A 24,785-nucleotide genomic window follows, 5' to 3' on the forward strand; every position below is an offset into this window, starting at 1 on the left:
CGTTGACCTAAGGAACAATCATCCCAATTAGACTCTTGTTATTTTACTGGATATTACATAAGATGATCTGAATTCCCTACAGTGCCTTAAGCACGAGTTTGAAACTTGAAAGGCATGCATTTAAAAGCTCAGATTCTACTGTCAGTCTAGCAGCTTCAAAGCTGGTAAAAATACTCTGCCAAGATAGATACATTAACCTTTGTCCCAGAGAAGATAAGATCATAAACTAATAACTTGGTCACATAAGAGAATGGTGCCACTCATTTTGATTGATAAAGGTATTAGGCAATAGCAAGATTCAGGCACTTAGTTATCCATCTTCTCTGTCATTTAAAGTTGAGGCTAATACTAAGTGTAGAAAGCCTTATTCCACAATCTTATTAGTGACATCTAAGTAGTATGTGTGTTCTCTGAGCACATGTGTGTGTGTGTGTTTTCCTATTGATCTCTTAGTCACATGTATCTATTATGCCTTTCCCAATAATGTATAAGTTTCTTAAAGAGGTCAAGTTTTCCATTTATTTGGTACTTCCCCTCGAAAATATTTCCTTCTGATGACTAATGTTTTAAAAATAAGTAGATAATAATGAAGTTTAATTTTAATCTATATAAATTAAAAGACTAAGAGGATTTTATAACAGAAACATTTTTAAATATTATAAAATATCATTTGAAAGCTTTAACTCCATTATAATGGAGAATGGTGCAAGTTGAGGAATATCTGAATATTTAATCCCTCATTATGAGCATATTTTAAAACATGCCTTTGGTTTATGTTTAAGATAATGAATCATCTGTATTACTATTATTACTACCATCATACAGGAGCATTAGGACATGTAATGACTATTACAAATGGACTTAACTTAGGAAAGACATTTTGAAGAAGACAAAAACACTGTGAGATTAAATAATTTATTACCATTGCTAAGATGAACACATATACTTAATACTCAATTTTATGCAGAACTTTAAAAAAATAGTTTTAATACAGTATCAAAATGTACACAACTTTATTTTGTCAAAAGACCAGTGTCCCTTGTATTAGCTTCTGCAGGCTCTGCTGCAGGCACAAAAGCTTATTTTAAGTGTCTTCAGAGTGTAGGAATACAACAATTTAAGGATGAAAGCTTTCCTAGGAAAGAAGGTGTAAATATAGCAAGCAATTTTCTTTTATAGAGTAATAACATTTTAAAATATAACATTTTTAAAGGGAAGCTTAAATCGTTACCCAATTATGATAATTAGAGAGATAATTCTATAGTAAATTAATTCATAAATATTTTCTGAAAATAGAGGGATGATTTTTCATCACAGTAACATTTTTGAAAGTATAACAAAATTCCTTCACAGTCTCCTACTAGTGACAATTAACTCATTGTGTAATGAGCCCATCTAAAACAACAACAGAGAATATCTGCTATGAATCAAATCTTAGAAATGTAGAACCTATCCCAAAACTGGGAATTGTTGCATTTCTACTTTTATAATCTTAAACTACCATAAAAACGTAGCATTCGGTCACAGGCCTCTTGCACATTCATACAAGAAACTATCATTGCATTTGGATAAACACAAAATACCTATCATAGCATTTCCAGTACACACATTCTAATATTATATATATGTATATGTATACCAAAAATAAGAAATAAACTAAGCAAAGCTAGCACACCTCTTTTTCAAACCTCAGGCAATCTGAACAAGAGCTTTTAGCCTCAATAATGAAGGACATGCGTCAGTTTCATAAAATGTTAGATTGCTGCAGTAGGCAAAGAAAGCTTTTTTCATAAATGCAGTGCAATATTTTAAAGTTTACATAAAGTTTATTAAATATACAGCATGTCTAGAAACTAAATTATAGAAATTGACATCTCACAGCTCGAAACACTTAGAAAAATTATGTTTGCTAGTTTTTAGTTGAAATTGTTAATATGAACATCAATGGATCCACTGAATGAATATGAAGGCTTGTAAGCCCCAAGATGTGTCTTTATGAAAAACTTATTAAGACGAAAAGAAAAAGATGTATTTCTATTGATCAATTGAAGTCAATGGTACTCTCTGATAAGCACTCTACAAAGTCTTACTACCCTTCTAGCTGGTAGGGAGAATTTACGTGGTATTTTTTAGCACCTCAGAAGTCAACACCAAACTCCAAAAACTTAATCTTATCTTGCATCCAAATTAATTATGAATCTGGAATTAGTAGTTTGTTGGTTGACTGAAGTATAAGAGGTAGATGCCCAGCTCTCAAACTTGGGAAGCTGGAAAATACCTCTTCATATCTTCAATATGACATGGTAGAAAACTCCCACCATTATGTGCAAGGAGTCAACTCTATTCAGAACACTGAGGCTCCACCGGACTCTTAAAACTATGCAGATTTCCCAATTACGATATTATATCTGGGGAGTTAAAAACACTTAGTTCTAATGAAAACACTGGTACCAAAATGGTGATTTTCAAAGCTACTCTTTTTGAGATTTTCAAAGCTACCTTGTTTAAGATTGACTGTTGGGGACATTGAGGTGAGAGACACAGAATATTAGCTTGACGGGAGAAGCTGTACTACAGGTTTTAGAGGGGAGATATGTGCAATGTACAATCACTCCATGTTATTCCATGAGTCCAGGTTTGTGGAAACCCACTGTTTCCTTTTTCTTCTTCTTGTCTTCTATCTCTTTCTGGCAGTGGTGATCTCCTGTTTGAAAAAGAGCGCATCTCACATTGGTCCTTTGTACTGGTTTCCTGACAAATGTTGCCTAATTCCAGGACACGAACCTGCAGCATCTCCAAGTTTCCTCCACACAACCTTAAAAAAAAAAGAAGAAGGAGTGACTATCTTACTTTTCCTCTTCCACAAGGAGATTTGCGTTTCTTAAGGGTAAATTAAGAGAGGAGCAAAGATGAAGTAAAGACAAAAGACAAAATATCCACATGAATGAATTCAAATACAAAATAAAATGTGATGACAAGCCTCTTAAAACACAAGAACTACTTAGTAGTTGGGACTACTAAACCTTGTTAATAACCAGGGTCAAAATTTTAAAATGATATATTAACTTACTGTAGTTACATAAGTGGTCCCCAACTCTGACTGCACACTAAGCACTTGAGGAGCTCTTAAACAGTAATCCCCATCCTCGAAGATTATGATCTCACTGGGAGAAGTGAGGCATGGACAACTGCGCTTTTGTTGTCCAAAAGCTCTAAAAGTAATTCTAATGTGTAGCCAGAATTAAGAACACCTTAGCAAGATCATCCTGCTTCCTATATTATACAGCCATAACAAAGGATATCAGTGTTTAATGCGCTGAGGAAAACGAAGGAGCTTTTGTTATTGAGCTATTTAAGTCCTGAGGTGGTAGTCTTAGGGCCACTAGTAAATTTCTCTGGCTTTTTCTACAGAGTGGGGTCATCAGTTGTCACAAATCTTAGCTACCAAGCAATATGATGTCTCGGATTTCCAAAACAGAAAGCATCCAAATGTAGGAAGATGATAAGAATAAATTCAAAATCACTGAAAGAGATACAATTACAATATGTTAGAAGCTGGGCCACATAGAGAGACAAAAGGTGCGATCAAGAATAATGTAAGCATAAATGTAAAACTACTGAATTTGCTAATAATGTATCAATACACTAACATTGATTGGAATACACACACGTGCACATGCATGTATGTGCACATGCACAATAACAGCCATACCCTCCCAGACTATTTCACGCAAAGGATTATGATCAGATTGATTGATTGCAAAAACTTTACAATACTCTAACATGAACATAAAACTAGTTTGTTCATTAATTATTCACAACTCTTTCTTTTGTTTGCTTTTGTTTTTGCTTTTAAATAGAAGTGGATACTACAGGGAAACCCAATATCATTAATAGTAATACACAATATAGGGTTCTGTTTATCTTCATTTCCAAGCCAAAGAAACTATTAATCTCAATGTCTCAGCATATACCAATACATGGCATAAATATCCTGTTGTACTCAAAAGGAGCTGAAGTTAGGGTTCTTAAATATCTGGAAAGGAATTATTAATATATAGCAATGGATGGCTCAAGCTATACACAAGAGAGTTAGGAAAGTCTCATTTCTTAATAAATTGACAAGAGACAAACACTGAATCAAGGAACCAAAGGATGCTACGGACTTTCCTTTTCTAGCTCTTAAATACAATTACATCTATCCAGAATGCTTTGAATGTGTGGTTTAGAAGCAGAGGGTAGACTTAAGGACCTTACAAGGATAACAGACACCAGCACCAGATGATTACAACTCAAAAGTGCAACTCCTCTTCAAATACTGAAATGTAGAATGCAATGAGCTTACCCCAGATATAACTATGTGGGGAAAGGAAACTCTTAAAGAAGGCAGAACCAGCCGGGCGCGGTGGCTCAAGCCTGGAATCCCAGCACCTTGGGAGGCCGAGACGGGCAGATCACGAGGCAGGAGATCAAGACTATCCTGGCTAACACGGTGAAACCCCGTCTGTACTAAAAAAATACAAAAAACTAGCTGGGCAGGGTGGCGGGCGCCTGTAGTCCCAGCTACTCGGGAGGCCGAGGCAGGAGAATGGCGTGAACCCGGGAGGCGGAGCTTGCAGTGAGCCGAGATCCGGTCACTGCACTCCAGCCTGGGCGACAGAGCGAGACTCCGTCTCAAAAAAAAAAAAAAAAAAGGCAGAACTTTGAAATAAATCGACAATACTAAGGTTGACGCGGGAGTAGTGACTTATTAACTAAAAAAGGCATAACAGGTGTGTGTTTGAGACTGTGACTGAGATGACCAATCAAGTATTTCAATTGTCCTCAGGGAATTTACAAGAGCCAGACAAACCTAAAATAAAACAACTACTACAAAAAGACAGATTTACTATTTCTTAGGGGGCAGTACATTAATTTCTGTAGCACAGTTTGGGAAGAAAATAGCTAACTACATACTAACCCACATAAGGTAATATGAATAATAATCTTTTTGCTGTGTAGATGTCAACAACATCTTATCTCTAGGTGCAATACTAGAAACGACAGGAAAACTTCTATTGTCCCAAATTCTATCGGAGTCTTATAACCCATCTCATATTATGAGAAAGCTTTATTTTTCTGTGACATTATTATAAAGGCATATAATTTCTCTACTAGAAACCAAGCCTTCATAATTTTCACTAGTTTCACAATTTATCTATGCAACTGCTTTACAATCTGCATTTTTCTTTATTCTGTGGCATTTACTATGTGTTTTTGATCACATAATTAATAATGGTGACAATAAAAATTTTTGCTTGTTTCCAAATATATAAAATTGCTTAAGAATCAGATTTGGGTTTGTTTGCATTTTTTCCTCAAATTCTGGGGATCAAAGACAAAAGTAGACAGAAAACATACTCCTAGAGAACTTTTAAAGGTAAACAAGGAGGGCAAGCTTCTGGCTTTCTGAAAGTATCTTATATAGTAAAAAATAAAAATAATACTGTATGGTGCCTTTCAATTCATTCTTGAAAATGCAGGCAAACAAAAAGATCAACATAAAACTAATCAAAATCCAATCCAGTAATGGGTCTCTTTTGAGACTAAGATATGAATTTTCTAATGTCCAGAAATTGAAAGGAAGGAAAGGAAGGGGAAAGAAACAATCCTGGAATTTTTTGCAGAAATTCTGGCATTAAGCACCATGGAGATGGCCCCCTCTGTAAGATACGTGCCTTTCACTTTTCGTTCCTCAGGAAAGGTCCTCAAAGGAAATCTTGGTGTACTCCTGACTTCACTATTCATTAGAAAATAGTTTGAGCAAGTAACTTAATTTCTGGATCTTAGTTTCTTCAAACATAGAATTAGAGTGTTTGGGTTCTTACCCAGGGGTTCATATCTGAATCGCCTGAGGTCTGATGTTAAACTCAGAGATCTGAATTATGAAGGAGGTCTATATACTATTCTTTGGACAAACACTGGAGAATGACTTCTATGGCCCCTTCTAGTTCAACAGTTCCTATTGTCTGAACTTTCTCTCTCATTCCATAGTCAATAGATGAGAAGCAACAGGCATTCCTAGGTATGTGGCTCACTTTTTAATATTTATCTGTGGAAAATATTCAAACTGAAAATCTTAAGCACAGGTTGAAAAGCTATAGAAGGTGAATGGTGGTACATTTAGGAAAGATGATATCTAGAACTAGTGACCTTTTGAAAACAGACAATAGATATGCAGGAAAGAAAAACAAATAACGTAGGAAGAGTTGGAAGAGAAAAATCGGCCACAACACAGGCAAGCAAGAGACTACAAATCTCATTCTAGCACATAAAAAATGCCCAGGGAACTTATGTAACATTTACTGGATTCCAGAAACATCTCGAGGAGGTAGATGAGTAAGTGTCTGAGAAAATCTGGTCCTAATAGATTTAAAGCTGAAGGGTATTTCTAAGCAATTTCACATCCTGATAGGATAGAGAAAAGAATATGAGGATAAAAGCATAATGTAAAGCCAATTAAAATCAGTGTTTAACATGATCAGTGCTTAACCATGATTTCTTGCTTCCTCTACAATATTCCATGTAGCTATTTAAAACTTCACAAATTATATCATTGATTAAATGATACATCCCATGTATATTACTCAAAAAATTAAAATTTAGTCAGGGATTAATAGTAAAATCCAAGCCATATTAATGATTGCATTGAATATGCATCATGAAAATAACATCTTTTTTTTTTCTGTGGTCTCTGACTTCATGGATAGATTTCTATTTGTCTATCCTCTTTTTCCTTTTCTGAGACAGGGTCTCATTCTATTGCCCAGGCTGTAGTGGAGTGGTATGACCATAGCTCATTGCAGCCTCAAACTCCTGGGCTAAAGCATTTTTCCCTCTTCAGCCTCCCAAAGTGCTGAGATTATAGGTGACAGTCACTGTGCCTGGCCTAACTATCTTTTAGGTTCTTATCTGTCTTTCTTACCTTACTATATTCTGAGTTTGGGTCAACAACTGAAAGCTAAAGATAATACTTTGCATGACATGAAACACACATATATGATATATGAAGACCTAAGCAAAATTACCTAGTAAGGTGGCAATTTTTTCCAAGAATAGTTACAAGTAAATCTAAAGGTGGCTGTATTTTCTTTATCATAGGTTTTTAAACACTGATCTTTAACAAACTTCTTAAAGGATAAAATAGAAACCCATTTATTTTATCAAAATTAGAAACATATTTTAGACAGTAAATTTAGTATTTAGAAATGTTTGTAGAGTCTTCTGGAATACAGAATTGGCTGATCATCTCTAAATTGAATATTGTGTAACATGATTGTGTTAATAAAACTACAATAAAATATACTGAATATAAAAACAAGGGAAATTTGTTTTATTTTCATATAAAAATGTAAAGGCATTTGGTTAGCATTTTAAAAATATTCATAAAACAATAGCTAAGCTACGATGTGGCTTTCAACACAGAATACACAATAAAGCACATTAAACTTACATTGCACATTTCTCTGACTATAGCTTTTTCTGTCTCACTAAGGTCATGTTCATACTCTTTACCCTGTTGACGATCTATAGTTTCCTGAACATCCAAGACCTGGATTTGTTGAAAAAGAAAAGCAAATTTCACATGGAAAAAACTTGTTAGTTATGATAAAACCATCAAGGAGCTCCACTTTGTAAAACCTTTAGTTTTCTCCATGTCTGCATATCAGAGTGGATTAGTATATGGCAACATATTTTTTAAATAGCTGATTGTTCTGAAATCTATTTGAAATTATTCTATTTGATTTTCAAATGGCCATTAAAAGCAATCCATTGCATCACTAATAATCAATGGAATTCATTAATGTCTAAAATAAGTATATGCATTTACTTTGGTCATTAAGATAACCTCACTGTGTCAACCATTTGGATATAGTCAATAACTCTTGCTCCACTGTAACAATGACCAATATAATTAACTATGTGCCAAATGGTCCAAATGATATGTAGACATGGCCTGCATAAAAGATGATAGCGACAGGTGAAACTGGTCAAAACCCAGGAATATGCACATAAGAACTACTGACCTCGCAGTTCTTGCCTGGACATGTTCCCAGTGCCTGAGAAAAGGCATGTGGAGGTGGCTCTTTGATAGTATCAAAGAGAAGTACTGGCTCCTTATAGTGAAAATATTTGAACAACACTTTAAATATTTTTCATGAAAGCAAAATGTCTTGGAATAAAATGCCTTTTAAACAATTTTAGAGCCCTATGTTTCCACTTCTCTAAATTAGTCCTAAATAGGTTGAAAATAATATTCCTTTAAAAATGTCTAAAGTTTTCTTGTGGGTACTTTTTATACTACAAAGGGAGAAAACAACTTTGGCTTTCTGTGTTGTTTTTATCTATATCAGTTTATAAATCAAAGTGCTGAAGTACTGCAAAAAACTAATGCTCTTCCTAGAATTTCCCACAGAATCCACACCAGCTGCAACACTACTAAGCTACTTGATTCTACTGCCATCATGGTCAATGCTGATGGTCAAATCTAAAGGTGCTACCTGAGAATTTACACCAAGTGAGCCAAACTAAATGACTTAAGCATGAAGTGGGACCTTCAGGTCAAGTTCATAGACACTATCTGAATCTAAATAGAGTTCAATCCTGTAATAATTAATCTAATCACAAACTACTCTCATTAATTTGAAACTTCCAGCCATTATTATTATAAAAATGCTACTTCTGAGCCCTGATACCTCAGATTACAGTTAATTTACCTTCTTTACATATTTAGAGAAAATCACTGACTGTTCTCGGTGAATATTCATAGAAAACATAAAGAGCTCCTTGAGCAAGCTCATTTACCTACAAATTTGATTTGTAATGCACCTCAGAGAAGTGTACTTCAAATCAGTTAATTTTTACTAAATGAAGTAAAGTTCCAATTAATAGTTATCATAAATTTTAAAACAAGAAAAATACAGTGTTATTACAAATGTACTAATTTCTTACAGTGATTTACATTTCCCCACAAACCATGACCACAGATTTTATAAAGCCTAGCATTTTCTATAAAATCTATCAGAAAGTGAGAAACTGAGCCACTGTACTAATTATTCTTTTCAGAACAGACATATCTCATGAAATAAATCAGCTCTAGACAGCTGGCTCTCAAAAACAAAACATGTCAAGTGGCCACAATTTCTTTTTCTTATATTGAAATCTTTTTAAGATGCATTTCCCAGAAATGATGTTTGTATATATTTCTGTGTCCTAACACAGTTCACTCATGGAAGCAAACACATTTGATATTCAAGGGCCCCAGTTTTCTAATAAAGATGTTTTAGTTGCTCAGTATCACTGATCTGCCAACCAACGACACTTGGTTGATATATATATATATATACACATACACATATATATATATATCAAGAGAGGGAGATAAATATATATATTAAAATATATGAATACATATATCAAAATATATATGTAAATATATATCAAATATATATCTCTGAAAATATATCTCTAAATATGTATCTCTCAAAATATATACATAAATATACATCTCTCTCTTTATATATATGTATATATTTTGTTTGTTTGAGAAGGAGTCTCGCACTGTCACTCAGGCTGGAGTGCAGTGGCACAGTCTTGGCTCACTGCAACCTCTGCCTCCCAGATTCAAGCAATTCTCCTGCCTCAGCCTCCCAAGTAGCTGGGATTACAGGCACCCACCACCACGCTGGGCTAAATTTTTGTATTTTTAGTAGAGACGGGGTTTCACCATGTTGGCCAGGCTGGTCTCGAACTCCTGACCTCATGATCCACCCACCTCAGCCTCCCAGAGATAAAATTGTGTAAATTAGAACTAAATTCAGAGAAAATTGAGGAGCTCTTCCTTGCCCTCCCCTTCCTTTTAGGCCACACTAACAGCTGCATTGAGAAATCTGGAAAAGATTTCAGTGTGACCCACTATGCTGCTCTGATTCAAATAACAATTGCCATTTAATAAGGCAACAAGCTGAAATGGCTTTCAAACAGTTTGAATAGGAGGACAAGTTGCTGCTGTTGGAGTGTGTGCAGATGCTGTAACACTACAAGATAGAAGCCAATCTCTGGTCCATTTTCTACTTCTAAAAGGCTTTTCAGATAGCTAGTGCCTGATTCATGCTAAAGTTCATCCAAGTGCTGCCACAGAGAACAAGATATTCAACAGTCCATAAACCAACACCCACCAGAGGCAAAGCCGTGCCCCCTCACACTGGCTGTGCCTTCCCAGGATTTCCTCTCAGTTGCTCACTTTGTGAATTATCCCAACAAAGACAGAAAATGCCAAGTGCATTGTCAGTGGCCACTAGCATGGTTGCCCTACCTTCGCTCATCAATCATCAGTATATGTTTAGGAAAAGCATATTCATTTTTTATAAGCTAAAGCAAAATATCCTGAGGGAGCAAAATCTTCTGCTAAAACTTAATCATCTCAAAATGAAATAAACATTTTGAAGTTCTCATCTATGTATTTGTTTTGTGCATGCCACAGAAAGTGCGGCTCACTCCAAAAGAGGAGTGCATCTTCAGGCTGATGATAAATCATTTTGAAATTGAAACAATTTTAAGAAGAGTTGTGAAACTCATGTGGTAAAAGCAGAATGGAAGCACTCTACCTGTTTTATGGGTCAGAAAGGTTTGATCAAAGCTACATGTTAGAAATTATAGACAGATTTGTTAGACAGTGTTTCATACTCTAAAACTGATAAAATTTCAAGAAACCGTCTCAATTTTAAGATGATTTTTATTGCCTGCGTTAGTTTCTTCTGAGATAGGTAAATATTTATATTGTTTACTGTTTATATTATTATATTGTTTATATTATTATATTGACTATTGTTGTACTTATGGTCCTGATTTTTCATTAATTTTACTTATTGGAAAGCTCATTATTGGTAAAGAAAATAGATGACAAATTTTAGGCAAATTTTTGTGAAATCACTGCAAAACGTGAAGACAGACACAAAAGTAAAGTAGCTTTATGTATAAGACCATATATCTATTTTCTATTATTCTATAACGGGGCATTAACTGGAGTTGGAGAACCTAATTTCTACTTAGAAGAGGAAAGACTAAGTTTGTATTTATTTCATTATTTTATTTAAGTTGTATAATGTACTTCAATTGCATCAAGAAAGAATAATGTGGTATCCTTCCATATTCTGACCAACTATTAACTCCCTGTATTTGAAGACATCCATGCTACAAACATTGCACATAAAATACCTATCACAGTTTTTTACAAATATGGATATACATGCACAGACTTCAACTTCAATGCCAATAGATATGAATCACATTACTCAAAACAAAATGATAAAACTAGAGATTCAACCATAAGTACTCAAACTCATTGTCATTTTAGAACAATTAAAATCATACTTCAAAAATTAAGATTTAAAAAGTTACACCATAAGGAGTCAAAAAATAAAATATCTATGGTTCAAGCAAGACTGTGAGGACTACTAGACTACAGCGAACAAGCCACAACACAACTGAAGCTCTGGATAAATGGTTGCACACGATTGGTTACCTTAAGAGAATGTACCACAGGTTCAGGCTGCTGGGAAGGTGTGGCATGTCCACTGACGCTAGCTGCAGAGTTGGGTGAACTGTTACTCCCATCAGCCCCTGATGACAACCTAAAAGAACCCTTAGTAGAAAATCAACAACTTTGTTATTAAAACAAAAGTCGTTTATAACTACAAAGATGTCATTCAATATTCAATTTCACTACCAAATGAGAATTAGCCATTTTGTTACTTTTTCCTAACCTATTCTACAATGCTATCGATCTGTTCATTGGAACACACTTGCTGAATGACCAGCAAGAAAACATAATGAAGAGCCACCTCAATACATTTCCACATGCCATCTCTGAAATGCCCCACCCCCAAGGAATGGCCCTTAAACATATTTCAAGAATGATTTTTGAAACTCAAAGATACTCAAGAGTAGGAAATTCATGAGTTACTCCATAGCTGAGTTAAACACGCTCACTCAGCAAGCCAAATGCCATATTCCATATGTCTCAGAATATGCAGACACATCACATTCTTGTGTTGGAGAAACTGTGTCTCTCATAAAACCTTTTTTTGAGGGAAAGACCTATAATAAAGCATTTTCAAAAAAGATTTATCCAAATTCAATATTTTCTTTAAAAACTGAAAATTGTCCTTTTCTGGTCTTTTTTAAAGATGAAAAACATAATCGATATAAATTATGTATTTTTAGTTTAGTGGTTCTTCAACTTAATTGGTGAGAAACTAGAACCTATACATGATTAATCTGACATGTGCAGGCCACATTCTTCTGTACAAGAACTGGAAATTTCCCCTAAGGATCTGTACTTTTTCTAAAGGGTGCTTGGGGGAAGACTAATGGATCAGCAAAAGAAAGAGAGTATCAGTTATCTACTCTTCTAGAAAAAGCAGTCACATGGGAATTTTCCAAATCTATTTTTACATAGATAGATCATTACACTATTAGGGAACCTGAGATTTTAATTTCTGCCTATCAACTATTTACAGAATTTTTCATGTCTAATTGATTAGTAATTGCTCCACTCAAGATGATTCTATCAATCTAATACCCTGAAGAGGAGTCCCTGAAGGTGTATCATGAGAATTCATAAAGAGAGAGACAATGGTATTGGAATATTAATTAATTGGAATATTAATTAATTAATATTAATTAAGACAATTAATTGGAATATTAATTTGCAGAATCTCTCCATCACCCAGGCTGGAGTACAGTGGCACAATCATTGTTCACTGCAGCCTTCAACTCCTGGACTTAAGCAATCCTCCTACCTCAGCCTCCTGAGTATCTGGGACTACAGGCATGTGCCATTATGCCTAGTGACATTTTATCTTTTTCACAGAGACAGGGTCTCATTATGTTGCCCAGGTTGGTCTTGAACTCCTGACCTCAAGTGATCCTCCTGCCTCAGTCTCCCAAAGTGCTAGGATTATAGGCGTGAGCAATTATGCTCAGCCAAGAGAATTTTTATGCTATACATTTTAGAGACAAGAGGAGAAATCTGCACCCAGCAATTATAGGTATGGATTACATGTAAACCATGCTTTACAGGGAAAGCTTATTATTACTAACTTAATGTTATTATTATTATTGCAGATTGTTATTTTTGCAATTTGGAAGACTTTCTCTCTTTCTTTCTTGTTGTCATTTCTCCTATGTCCTCAAAGGCTCCCCCTGCCAGCTCACTAGCCTACTGAGGCCACATTCTTTTCCCTGCTCAAAGAGTTCTACAGTCCAGTCAGATCCTGCCCCCAGCCTCACTAGTCAACAAGGAGAGGAAGCAGTAGAATATGGCACTTAGGTGGTTTCTTCTGCTTCTGTCCTCCATTGCTACTAAAACTAAAATGTACAGCAGGTGATGAAACAAGATTGTCAATTAGAACAGCCCCAATCCCCTGTGGGAAAAGAAATTATAAAATTTATTTTCCTATATTTGTAACCCAGATCAAATCACACACAATAATGCCTAATACATCTAATGGAAGGGAAATTATCTGAAGTTTAAAGATGGTTAAGGGACACACCCTTCACCCACCCTTACATTTTGGACATCTTCTTCCTCTGTACTTTGGATTCTTTGGAATCAAATGGTTCCAAAACTAAGGAGTTATAAAAGGAAGCTCCTCTTTCCTGAGTAATGCTGGTCCTATACTCTTCTCTTTTCCTCCTGGTACCACTCTTATGAATGATTCCCAAAGATTTCTCAGATAACACAGAATTGACTTCAAACCTCTTGTTTAGGACCCACCATTGCAGTGCCATATTTCCTCTGACTTAAAAGTCATATTTCCTCTAATTTAGAGGCGATAAACCTTCCCACTCTGAGCTACCTCCTTCCTGATTTTACTTTCAAATCCTTTTCTGCCCAGCCTTTCTGCTTCAAAGGTTCTCTTTCCAGACCTGGTAAAAAGATAAGCATATCAATAATACCATGCATGGGCCTCTATCGTTCAGGGCATTTGGGTTTAATAGAACTTCTAAAAATCAATGTAAACAACATCGTTAAACCAAATCATCTGAGCCATTTTCCATTGTTTAAACGTAAACAAAGTCCTATTGTGGCCATATCTATTCAAAATCACACATTTTTTTAAATGAAAGTAGTTTCCTTAAAAAAAGGGCGGGGGCTACAATAGTATCTTGCCTAGAGTATGGGGGGGGGGCGGGGGGGGGGCGGGGAATTCATCATTTAGGGATGAAAGTTATACTTCAAACTAGCTTTGGGAGCCATGGACTACAAATCAACCAGAAAGATCAAGGCTTATATTTTATTTTGTTTTTGTGAAGCCATAAAGGTAACCAAGTGCCTGGTGAAGTTTAGTTCCAACAGATGTTAAATAATGTTCTAGATTGCAATAACAGAATGAAGCACCTCATTCTATTGTATCTCATTTAGTACTACAAAATAAAAGGTTAGTTTTCTATGCACTTAGTGGAATCAGACCAATATTTGGAGAATTATGAGGGTTCAATTTACATATACTCTCAGTTGACTAATATAATTTCACTGAACTATTTCAAAATATATGCTACTGAGCCAAACAGGGAATTTAAAAAGAGAAAAATCTTACTAAAACTGGAAATGTGACTTCCAGATTGAGTGGCTTGTTTTCAAGCTACACATGAACACACAGTGCATGCATCACCTCTGTCAGTAGACAATTTTAAAGGGCAAAGGAGTACTTTTCTGAGCTTGTCTAGAGGCATATGATTTTCAAGACCACTGACCTAAACTCCTTTTATCATGAAATGTCCAGGGATACCTTTGTTCTTCTCTCCTGCATGAGGTTGCTCCACTTTCACCCCCATATGTGGGGGGGAAAAACAAGAAAATTGTTTAGGAGGTGAAAAATTCTACTCCCATCCTCCCTCCCCAGACTTAGACATACAACTTTCTTTCATGTGTATGAACTTGTTTTCTACCCCCCAGTATAACTTTTTCTCTAGCAACAGAAGTCATCTGGTTATGCACAAGCAAATGCATCCAGCTGACTCATCTTCACTCACCGGGAGAGTGGGCAGGCATCGTCCTATTCCTCGGCACCCTTGCCACCACTGCAAGACCCGCCGGGCTCTGGGCCCCCAGCCTTTCTCCATATTTGAGCTGTTTCTAGTTGGAGGTTGCCTTCTATTCTGGCTGGCCTTATATTTGGAACAATATGGTACAATCACTCAGAAAAATACTGTTTCCCAAGTCTCAAGAAAGCAGATAGAACATGAAGCTTAATGAGATGAACCACAATGACCACAATGGCAAGCTGTAACATGCACCTGTAGCTAGGGAAAAAATAAAAATAAAAACAATCTAAAGTCCTATATATTAGACCTAATCCTGATTTAAGTTTCTGGTAAACATATAACTACATTATCAATTCTATCAAAAAGTAGATGATAAAGTCAAAATTACAGAAAAAACTTGAAGCTACTTAAACAACTTTATTTTATGGGTTTTACCAGCATAAAATAATAATATGTTTTACCTGGATATTATATAGAAATAAACTACATAACTTCAGAACTTAACAAAAGTTATTTGAAATACAATTGGCAGCACTATGCTCTTTTGTTAAGAAGTGCAATTTGGGTATACATATTCAATAGTACTCAGAAAATTGAAACTGCACCAAATTTTTAACAAAATTTTTGCATATTGAAGAGTATGTAATCAGCTAAGAGGTCATCACTGCAGTAAAATAAATATTTTACATAGAAAATCTACATAATTATCAAACTTTCTATTAATAAGTTAACTAAAATTTTTTTGTATTTATTAGAACTAGAGACATCACATAATTGAAATGAAAAGAAAAAGGTCCTTAATTTTAGCTTTTTCCATCACCAAACTATAGAATCCTATTAAAATGATCAGAAACAAAATGAACTTATTGGAACATGATTTCCTCTCCTGCCAACTTTCACTAAGACCTATAACTAAGAATATTATGTCCCATAGAATAAGAAAATAATTTTAATAATTTAAATTATTAAAATTAAAATCCACAAAATGGTCCCAAAATTCTTGTGCCTAAATGTTGAGGTTGACTTTAGAAGACTGAAAACAAGGACATAAAATTTTAGTTCTCATCAATTCATTTTTTTTTTTGAAGTTAGTGCTCTATATCTGAATAGTACTGGTCCAATTTTCACTCTTCTCTAACTTTTGGAGGTTGAAGAAAGAAAATGCACAACGGTCTTGTCTTAAGTGAAGTAAGAAAGAGAAGAAATAATGACCAGTAGTTGGTACTCACAAAACTCTTTTCTCAACCTATTAAATTGGCACCAGTTACCTATCAAATAAGTCACACATACTCTATTTCTCACATATAACAGAGGCAATTATATATTTGCACTTGGGTCATAATGTTAATTTCATCATAGCAACATTAATTTGAACATTGCTCTTTTGATAATTATTCCATGTGTAGCATCTTATTTGTTTCCATCATCAAAAGAATTATCTCCAAAAATTTATAATATGGTTCACAGCTTAATACTCACCTCCCACCCCAATCTGCATAGTTCTATTTCTCAGATGATCATTAATGAGTAATGCAAATTTTATAGTTATTTTTACAAATAAGGAGATCTACTATCTGAATTTGATTATTTCCATAACATGCACCTCTCAGATCTTATCCTTTTTGGATTTAACAACTGAGTAAAACATATAGGAATTCTACTTTCATTCTTTCTTAATGTATAGCACGGCTAAATCCCAATGCCTCTCCATTGTAACAAAGCTTATCATCATACCCATGAAATCTAAGGTAGGATCTATGCCCACTTGGAAGCCAGCTGGCAAGAGCACCATTTAGCTACTATGTCGAGAATTCACAATCATTTCCAACTTTCAGAAAGTAGATATTACATAAAACAATAGCTATACTTTAAGTATTGTAAAATGTTCCTTTAAAACATATTAAATATGTATTTCATAGTATTATTAATCTTATAATGGGGACAATAAACAGGGTCCAGATCTTTGTGGAAGAATAAACTGACGATATAACCATTTTAAAGGAAAAAGTACTCTTTTAGAACCAGGATTAATTAACTTTCTTCCCATGTCGGCATATTTTTTTTTTTAATGTAGGTATATAGAAAAATGTGTTCTGGGCTAGCCATCATCTTTGACTTTCAAATAAACTACATCAAAATGGTATTTATAGACTAATGAAGGCTTGATGTTTCACCAGGCCTACAATTGCCAATCATGGTGTTTTCTGAAGACAGATTCATAAAACATAAGAAGCCTTCAGTAATTCAGTCATTAAACTTGTTTCTGGCAACTTTGGGGCTCAAAATGGAACTCAGATTCCGGTCACTAATTGGAAGAACAATTCCAAACAGTGTTAAGACTGTCACTTCCTATTTTCTGAAGAATTCTGTTTTGCTTAGTTTTGTTTTCTGTAGTTTTCTAAACTTCCAAGCTTGTGAAAAACAATTCCTGAATGACCTTAACACTCCCATTGTGTGGGAAGTAAATTGTAGATTACTTACTCTGTGGTAAGTACTCAAAGAAATCATAAAAGAATATGAAGAATTATGAATCACTGAGTCTTTTTAAGTTTCACTATAACTCTACTATAGTCAATAGTTTTTATTCCTTGAAAACTCTGGAAACTTCTATAGAGGTAATAGTGTAGAGTTTTTCAGAAAATGAAAATTTGTGAGGAGGAGGGAAAAGTGAAAATCAAGTACTGAAAGGAAGAAAAAGAGGGAAATCCAAACTGTACTTCTGACTCACCAGGCATCTCAGCAAACTTCAGACACACATAAATGTTCCTCTTGAACAATGAATAGAAAAAGTCCCCAAGAACTATTTGTTGGAAACCTCAGTAATAAAGAAAGTATAAAGTGACCTATGTTTTAAGCTAAGAAGAAGAAGAAGTCAGCCTGACTTGAAGACTTTTACCTTGCTGACTTTGAAAGGCATAAAGATGGGCAAATGAAATCACATATGGGCATTTGCATGGGTTTAGCATGAGTCAGAGCCTTTAGTCCTCACGACTTTCGGGATCAGATTCTGGTTAGTTCTTCAAACTTCAACAGGGTATAAAATTATCTGTACTTAAACATGAAATCAATATGAAGTTTTCAACAACATCTGCAACATTTTCTCTTCAAACTATGACCATTCTAATAACAAAGAGTTCTCATCTATTTATTTAAAGATGCACAAGGTTCTCTAAGGCACTATAGTTTATCTTTCCCTTATTGCTCACAATGAGTTATATATGGAAATGAAGGAAACAAAAACCAATTTTGCAAAAAAAAGACCATTTAACTTTTTTACAGTCATGTTTCTTTTCTCAAATTTGCATGAATTAAGTGTTACTGTTCCTCATAGAAATAATAAAAAACACTAAGAAATGTCTAATATTACATGTTATCTAAAATACATGAATCACAAAATGATGATCACTCAGAATTTGATGTGTGATCTCTGCAATAGGGAAAATTACCTAAAAAATAAAGCTGCTAGAGAAATCCTTTAAAATGTTTTCATTAGTAATGAACTCAAGGAAATTTTTTAATTCAATGAAAATTCTTCTTAAAAAAAAGTTTTGTTTGCACACCAGAAAAATAGAAAACAAATATACTGGGTTTCTTATTGAACATATACATATACATATATGTACATATGTATGTGTATATATAAAAATATATATGCACTATATAAATATTTCCAATTGACTAAAAATCACATTCAATAGAGTAATATTGTAGTGTTACATAAAATAGTTTCTCACTTTGATATAAATCAGATGTAATGCACTTATAACAAATTTGAGAGCCCAGCCCTCTCATTCACTATAGAAGGCCAACTATGGAAGCCTGAAGATTGATCAGCTAAAGTGGTTTTCTGTTACTTAAAGATGCTTAATTTTTTATAACTCCTGAACTTGGTTAAACTATCATACAATGCTTAATACCTCATCAGTGTGTATGCCTAGTTTCAGGGGGAGGATAAATTCAGTTTTCAATTATTACAGGGCAAGGCAGATGCTTTGCTTAATCTAATCAGGGAAATAATATTTTGTTCAGTCTGGCCAATCTTCATTCTCACATATTGTAAAACTGTCCTAGCATATAAATAGAAGCTCTGATTGGAAGAGACTTTAAAGGTCACCTTGGCAAACCCTTTCCAAGAGATTCTTGTGCATAGGCTTAGAAATGCTAAGATCCTCTTGCCTTACTCTAATGATAATATTTAGTTGGTTATATCCAAAGAAAAGTGCATTTTTCATTTAAATTAACTAAAGAATCTATTCAATGCTGATTTAAAATAATAAGTAATTCCCTGGATGTATAGTCATTCATTTATTCACTTAATAAACATTAACTTAGTAACTATCAGAGGTGATATTGCATGCAATGGCATATAGATACCTATTCCAACAAATTGTTGTTGAAAGAGAAACACAGTGAGTTCCAATCGTAGACTCCAGGATTGCAGTGCCTGAGTTTAAATTCTTGATCTGACACTTATGAGCTGCATGACTTTGGACAAGCTATATGACCTTTCCATGCCTTAGTTTCCTCATCTATAAAGTGTAAATAATAATGGTAAAATGGTACAGTCACTCTATGGGTTTGGAAATTTACATGGAAAGAGCTCTTAAAACAGTGTCTGGCCCACGTAAGTGCTCTATCAGCATTTGCTGTCCTTATCATGAATGTTTTTGCTTTGCTTGTCAACATATTTTATAACTTGTCAATTTATGTCCACATGTTTATTATTGAGAGTGTCAGTTCTCAACAGGGGTGGGGGTGATTTGGCCCCCAGGAGAAAACATTTGGCAAAATGCCTGCAGACATTTTTACTTGTCAAAACTATGCAGTTTCTACTGGCATTTACTGGGTAGAGGCCAAGGATGTTGCCAAATATCTTTAAATGCACAGGACAGTCCCCTCACAAAGCAAGGATTATCTAGCCCAAAATGTCACTATAGCTGAGGTTGAGAAACCCTGATTTAGAGAAAGAGAACTATGTTGGGAGATTGCAAAGGAAAAATTTCTGGTGACAGCTCTACAGCAGATTTTGCATATGAGGACATGTTGCCCACAGGATTTGGAGCTTGAAAGGATTTAGAAGGAAACTCCTTAAGCTTCAGCCCTCAAGTGGTCTAAGTATAAAGGCGGCCACGTTTCCACCTCCAAATAAGAAATTATTCTAACAAAAGAAACAGAATTGAAAATACCCATATCATCCTACTGTAACAACACTAGCAGAAAGAGGATACGCTGTGGGCAGCCACAGGGCAGTGGTCCAAAGGAAAGAGTTCTTGAGATAGAGACATATAGTATGCTACAGTACCCAGAAAATCGTGACACCAATCTCACATAGAGAATACAATCGGCAGAAGGAGCTCTGTGGAAATTATGGAAGATCATAAAGCTTCCTGAACAATTTGCTGGGCAAAGATTCTGCACTTAACTTGAAGCAGTCACATTAGGAAAGAATAAAATTGCCAGCAAATAGAAGTGGGGGCCTTGACACATGAAACATCTCAGTGTCAATGACAGCATTATCAGACAATCGCGAAAGATTAAATAGATAAAAAGATAAAAGAGAGATTAAATTATAAAAGATAAAAGAAATAAAAAGGAGAAATCTGGACCGGGAGGCGACTACTCTCTCCATCACACGTGGTGAAGGATTGTAGCCTAAGTACAGACTCCTCGGCGGGCAGAGGACTTCTTGAGGGTGTGTTTTTGATATAACAGCTCTCAATCACTAAGCTCCTACCATGTTAGGACTACCCTAAGTGCTGTCCATTAAAAGATTACTAAAATTGGCTAATCTGAGCTCCTAAAATGCTAGGCGAACATCCAAAATATAGAAATAACTCAAACATCTCAATAGCAAGGAAACAACCCAATTGAAAAATGAGTAAAGGACCTGAATAGACATTTCTTTAAAAGAAGACACAAAAATAGCAAAGGGATATATGCAAAAATTCTGAAAATTCTCTAATCAAGAGAAAAATGCAAATTAAAACCACAATGAGGTATCACCACATGCCTTTTAAAACGACTATTATCAAAAAGACAAAAGATATCTTGGCAAGAATATGGAGAGAGGGGAACCCTTGCACACTGCTAGTGGGAATGCAAATAAGTATAGCTATTATGGAAAACAGTATGAAGGTTCTTCAAAAAATTACAAGTAGGACTACTATATGATTCAACAACCCCACTACTGGGTATACATTAAAATTAAACAAAATCAGTGTGTCAAAGAGATATCTGCACTCCCATGTTAAGTGCAGCATTAGTCATAACAGCCAAGATACGAAAACAACCTAAGTGTCTGTGAATGGATGAATAAAGAAAATGTGCTATCTATATATGACAGAATACTATTCAGCCTAAAAAACGAAGGAAATCCTGTCACTTGTCACAACATGGATGAACCTGGAGGACATTACACTAAATGAAAAACATCGGGCACAGAAAGATAAATATTGCATGATTGCACTCATATACGAAATCTAACAAAGTTGATTTCTACTTAGAGAAAGGTGGTTACCAGGAGTTGGGAGGATTGGGAAGGAGAAGGAAATATCAAAGGATACAACATTTCAGTTAGACAGGAGGAATAATTTCAACTGATCTACTGTACAGCATGGTGACTATAGTTAATAATATATTGCATTCTTGAAAAATGCTAAGAAAGTGGATGTAAAGTGTTCTCACCCAAAAATAACTATGTGAAGTGATGTAGACATTAATTAGCTGTATTAAGTCATTCCACAATGTGTATATACTTTAAAACATCATGTTGTACACAGTAAAGACATAATTTTATCTATCAATGTAAAAAAAGTTTTTTTAAAGATACTAACTGTGGGCCTGGTAATGTTTTCAGTAATTTATACCCCAGAGTGATTTTTCTTTCTTTGGGTCCCAGAAGTCTCCTTCTAGTCTATGCACTCATTCTTTAGCTCCTGGGTTGCAGCGAGATCCATATGATCCTAGGGAGGGTCAGGTTGGTTGGAATGGCTCAGCAGCCTTCAAAGGAATTGGATTATAAGCATGTAAATATTAATAACTAATACAGATGAACTACTACACACCAGATTAACATCAGCTCTGTGCTCATTTGACCTTTTCCACTCTAGGTACATAACTGTGGCTGCAATCATTACATAAAATGTGTGTCTATCCTAAAAAACAAATGAAAGTAATATTAATTCACACACCCCTCATTTATTATGCCAAATAATGGCTGAGAATGATGTCTTTGGAGTCACAGTGGATGTGGTAAGCAGCTTCAATTCAGAGAACCTAAAGTCTTAGGTTGCTGACATGTTCAGGAAAAGAAAATTAGTTCTATCTTCCTGTAGTTGAAGGATGTGAGCACAGGATGTGAGGCCCAGAGTAGCAAGAGCTGAGTATGACATGACATGCAGGAGTCGCATGGGAAATCTCCCATGCCGTAAGAAGGATTTGAAATTTATTCTATGTGGAGCCACAGATGTAACAGGAACTGATTGGTGGTGGACAGATTGATCTGGTAATAGTGTGGAGAATGATTTGGGAGGGGCCAGACTAGCTGAGAGGAAGTTCCAATTAGGAGATCAACAAAATATTTGAAGGGAAAAAATATTGCTTATTGCCTACACTGAAAAATAGCAGAAGAAATTAAAAGGACAATATTGATGGATTAGAGGGCAAGACCCTATGAGCTTTAATGTCTATTTGAATGTAGGTAGCGAGGTTGAAGGAGTTATCCAGGATGACTATCAGCTTTCTGGTTAGGTACTAAATGGTCATGCTATTAACCAGGATAGAAAATACTGGGGGAAGTAACAGATCTAACTCCTTCATCAGATTTTTAAAATCAAGATCAAAGAGGTGATTAATAATGCAAAGCCCTGAAGCACTCTTTGTCACAAATACCCTCCAAAAGGTTTTCTTCTGACATGTGAAATAAGAGAGTTTGCAAAACATTTAAATTTTAAATGATTTTAACTTCATGCAGTGCTCACTGTATCACTAATGAAAATATCTCTGCAAACAATAAAATGTTATTGGAAGGAAAAGAAAGTAATTTTGAAATACCTGTTCCTCCAGGTGAAACTTACAGATACAGAAATATAGTTCCCAGAAAAAATAAAATGAAATAAAAGTAATTACAGAAGGTTAGTAGGATGCCTTTTTACAAAAATTACAAAGGGCAAACTCCAGGAAGAAAAGAATTAATATCTTTTTAAAGGGCTAAGACAGCCAACACCTAGTGTCTCTGCAGCCAGAGTGACAGCAGACAAAGAATAACAATGAAGGCCTGGTTGAAAAAAAGAGGCTGTTAAACAATACCTAGGAAACATAGGCAACCGCTTCTAGGCAATGAGTCTATGTGCTTAATACTTGACTTTTATTAACTATAAAACTCCCAGTGAGAAACACTGAAATTCCTACAGAAAAAGACTGATACTTCTAAATTGCTTTTCAATCAGGCTGGTATTAAAGAGTAAACAGTTATGGCATTGCTGTTGAGAACATATCTGAATACTTTCAGGTTTAGGGCTTATTTTTTAAAAGGGAGAAAAGGAAAGCACAAGTAGGACAGAGAGTGTAAGGGCATGGAACTGAATTGTCAGTATGGATGCAATGGCAAAGAAGTAATGCTAATTAACGTTGCATCTGACTTGCAGACCAGAGCCAATTAATAATTGTGTTAAACACCTCAGCATGCTATCAGGGTCCAGTGGAACACATGCACAGAGCTAGAGCCCCAGGAACTAAACAGTGACTTAAAATAAATCTTTGCTGGGTTGACTAAGAAATATTCCACTGTGAGGTAGAGTTTGCTGCCCTAGCTTTGGCAAAAAGAAGGGTCTTAAGTTCTTCGATCAGTCTTCTAGTATGTGAAGCTCCCATGCAAAATAGGAAGGTCAAGACAAGAAAGATGTTAATAGAGAAGCAAGAAGAGTCAGTTTCTTACAAGCACAGCTACCTCTCTAGGATACATACAATAATACAAACAAGCACAACTACCCATTAGGCTGTAGGTCCACCCATGCCACCTGCTGAAAGATCTATCATGGAGCATTAGCAATGATCTTATGCTTAAATGTTTACAAAAATGAGAGTAGCCAAAATGAATCTGGGCAGCGTGGCTTCTGCATACTTGGTAGTAGTAAAATCTCTGGCAGGAAAAAATGAAATCCACCATCAGCGAGACCATCATCAAAGCACAAAAGGAAGCATCATGGAAGCATGAGCTCTTATTGTCACAAACCAGTTCTTACTAGGAAGGAAGAAAATAAAGAGATTTTAAATATATGTTTATCTGTGACCTACCTTCTTACAAAAAAGAATTACGATGGAAAACAAGATTTTTTTATTCAAACTATATATACACTCATTTAACTGAATCATATTCAAAAGGATAAGTCTAGGGCACACAGAGTTAAAACAAAATATAAAACATCTTTGCAGAGTCAGTCCATTGAAGTAAGTTCCTAAATCATCTGTAACCCTGGGAGACTAAAAAAGCTAAATAGGACTGGGAGCGGTGGCTCACACCTGTAATCCCAAAGTAAGCACTTTGGGAGGCCCAGGGGACAGATCACCTGAAGTCAGGAGTTCGAGACCAGCCTGGATAACATGGCAAAACCTAGTCTCCACTAAAAAAATACACAAATTAGCCGGGTGTGGTGGCACAGGCCTGTAATCCCAGCTACTTGGGAGGCTGAGGAAGG

The 24,785-nt window shown here is 35.2% G+C and overlaps 1 protein-coding gene across 3 annotated transcripts in view; it reads right to left on the minus strand.

Annotated features, from left to right (window-relative positions):
• Positions 1-901: 901 nt before the first annotated feature.
• The window catches only part of CCDC85A (coiled-coil domain containing 85A), a 211,215-nt gene continuing 187,331 nt past the window's right edge, over positions 902-24,785 (minus strand). For 2 of the 3 annotated variants that reach the window (XM_030921838.1, XM_030921837.1), the window contains one exon: positions 902-2,815. In XM_030921838.1, coding sequence (XP_030777698.1) covers positions 2,766-2,815 — 50 coding nt within the window. In that variant the 3' untranslated portion in view covers positions 902-2,765. Of the gene's footprint in view, positions 2,816-11,563; positions 11,684-15,078; positions 15,214-24,785 lie in introns of all 3 variants that reach the window. The other variant, XM_010376224.2, reaches the window with a different exon arrangement.

Source organism: Rhinopithecus roxellana, chromosome 17 (genome assembly GCF_007565055.1).
Source record: "Rhinopithecus roxellana isolate Shanxi Qingling chromosome 17, ASM756505v1, whole genome shotgun sequence".
Taxonomy (NCBI): Eukaryota; Metazoa; Chordata; class Mammalia; order Primates; family Cercopithecidae; genus Rhinopithecus; species Rhinopithecus roxellana.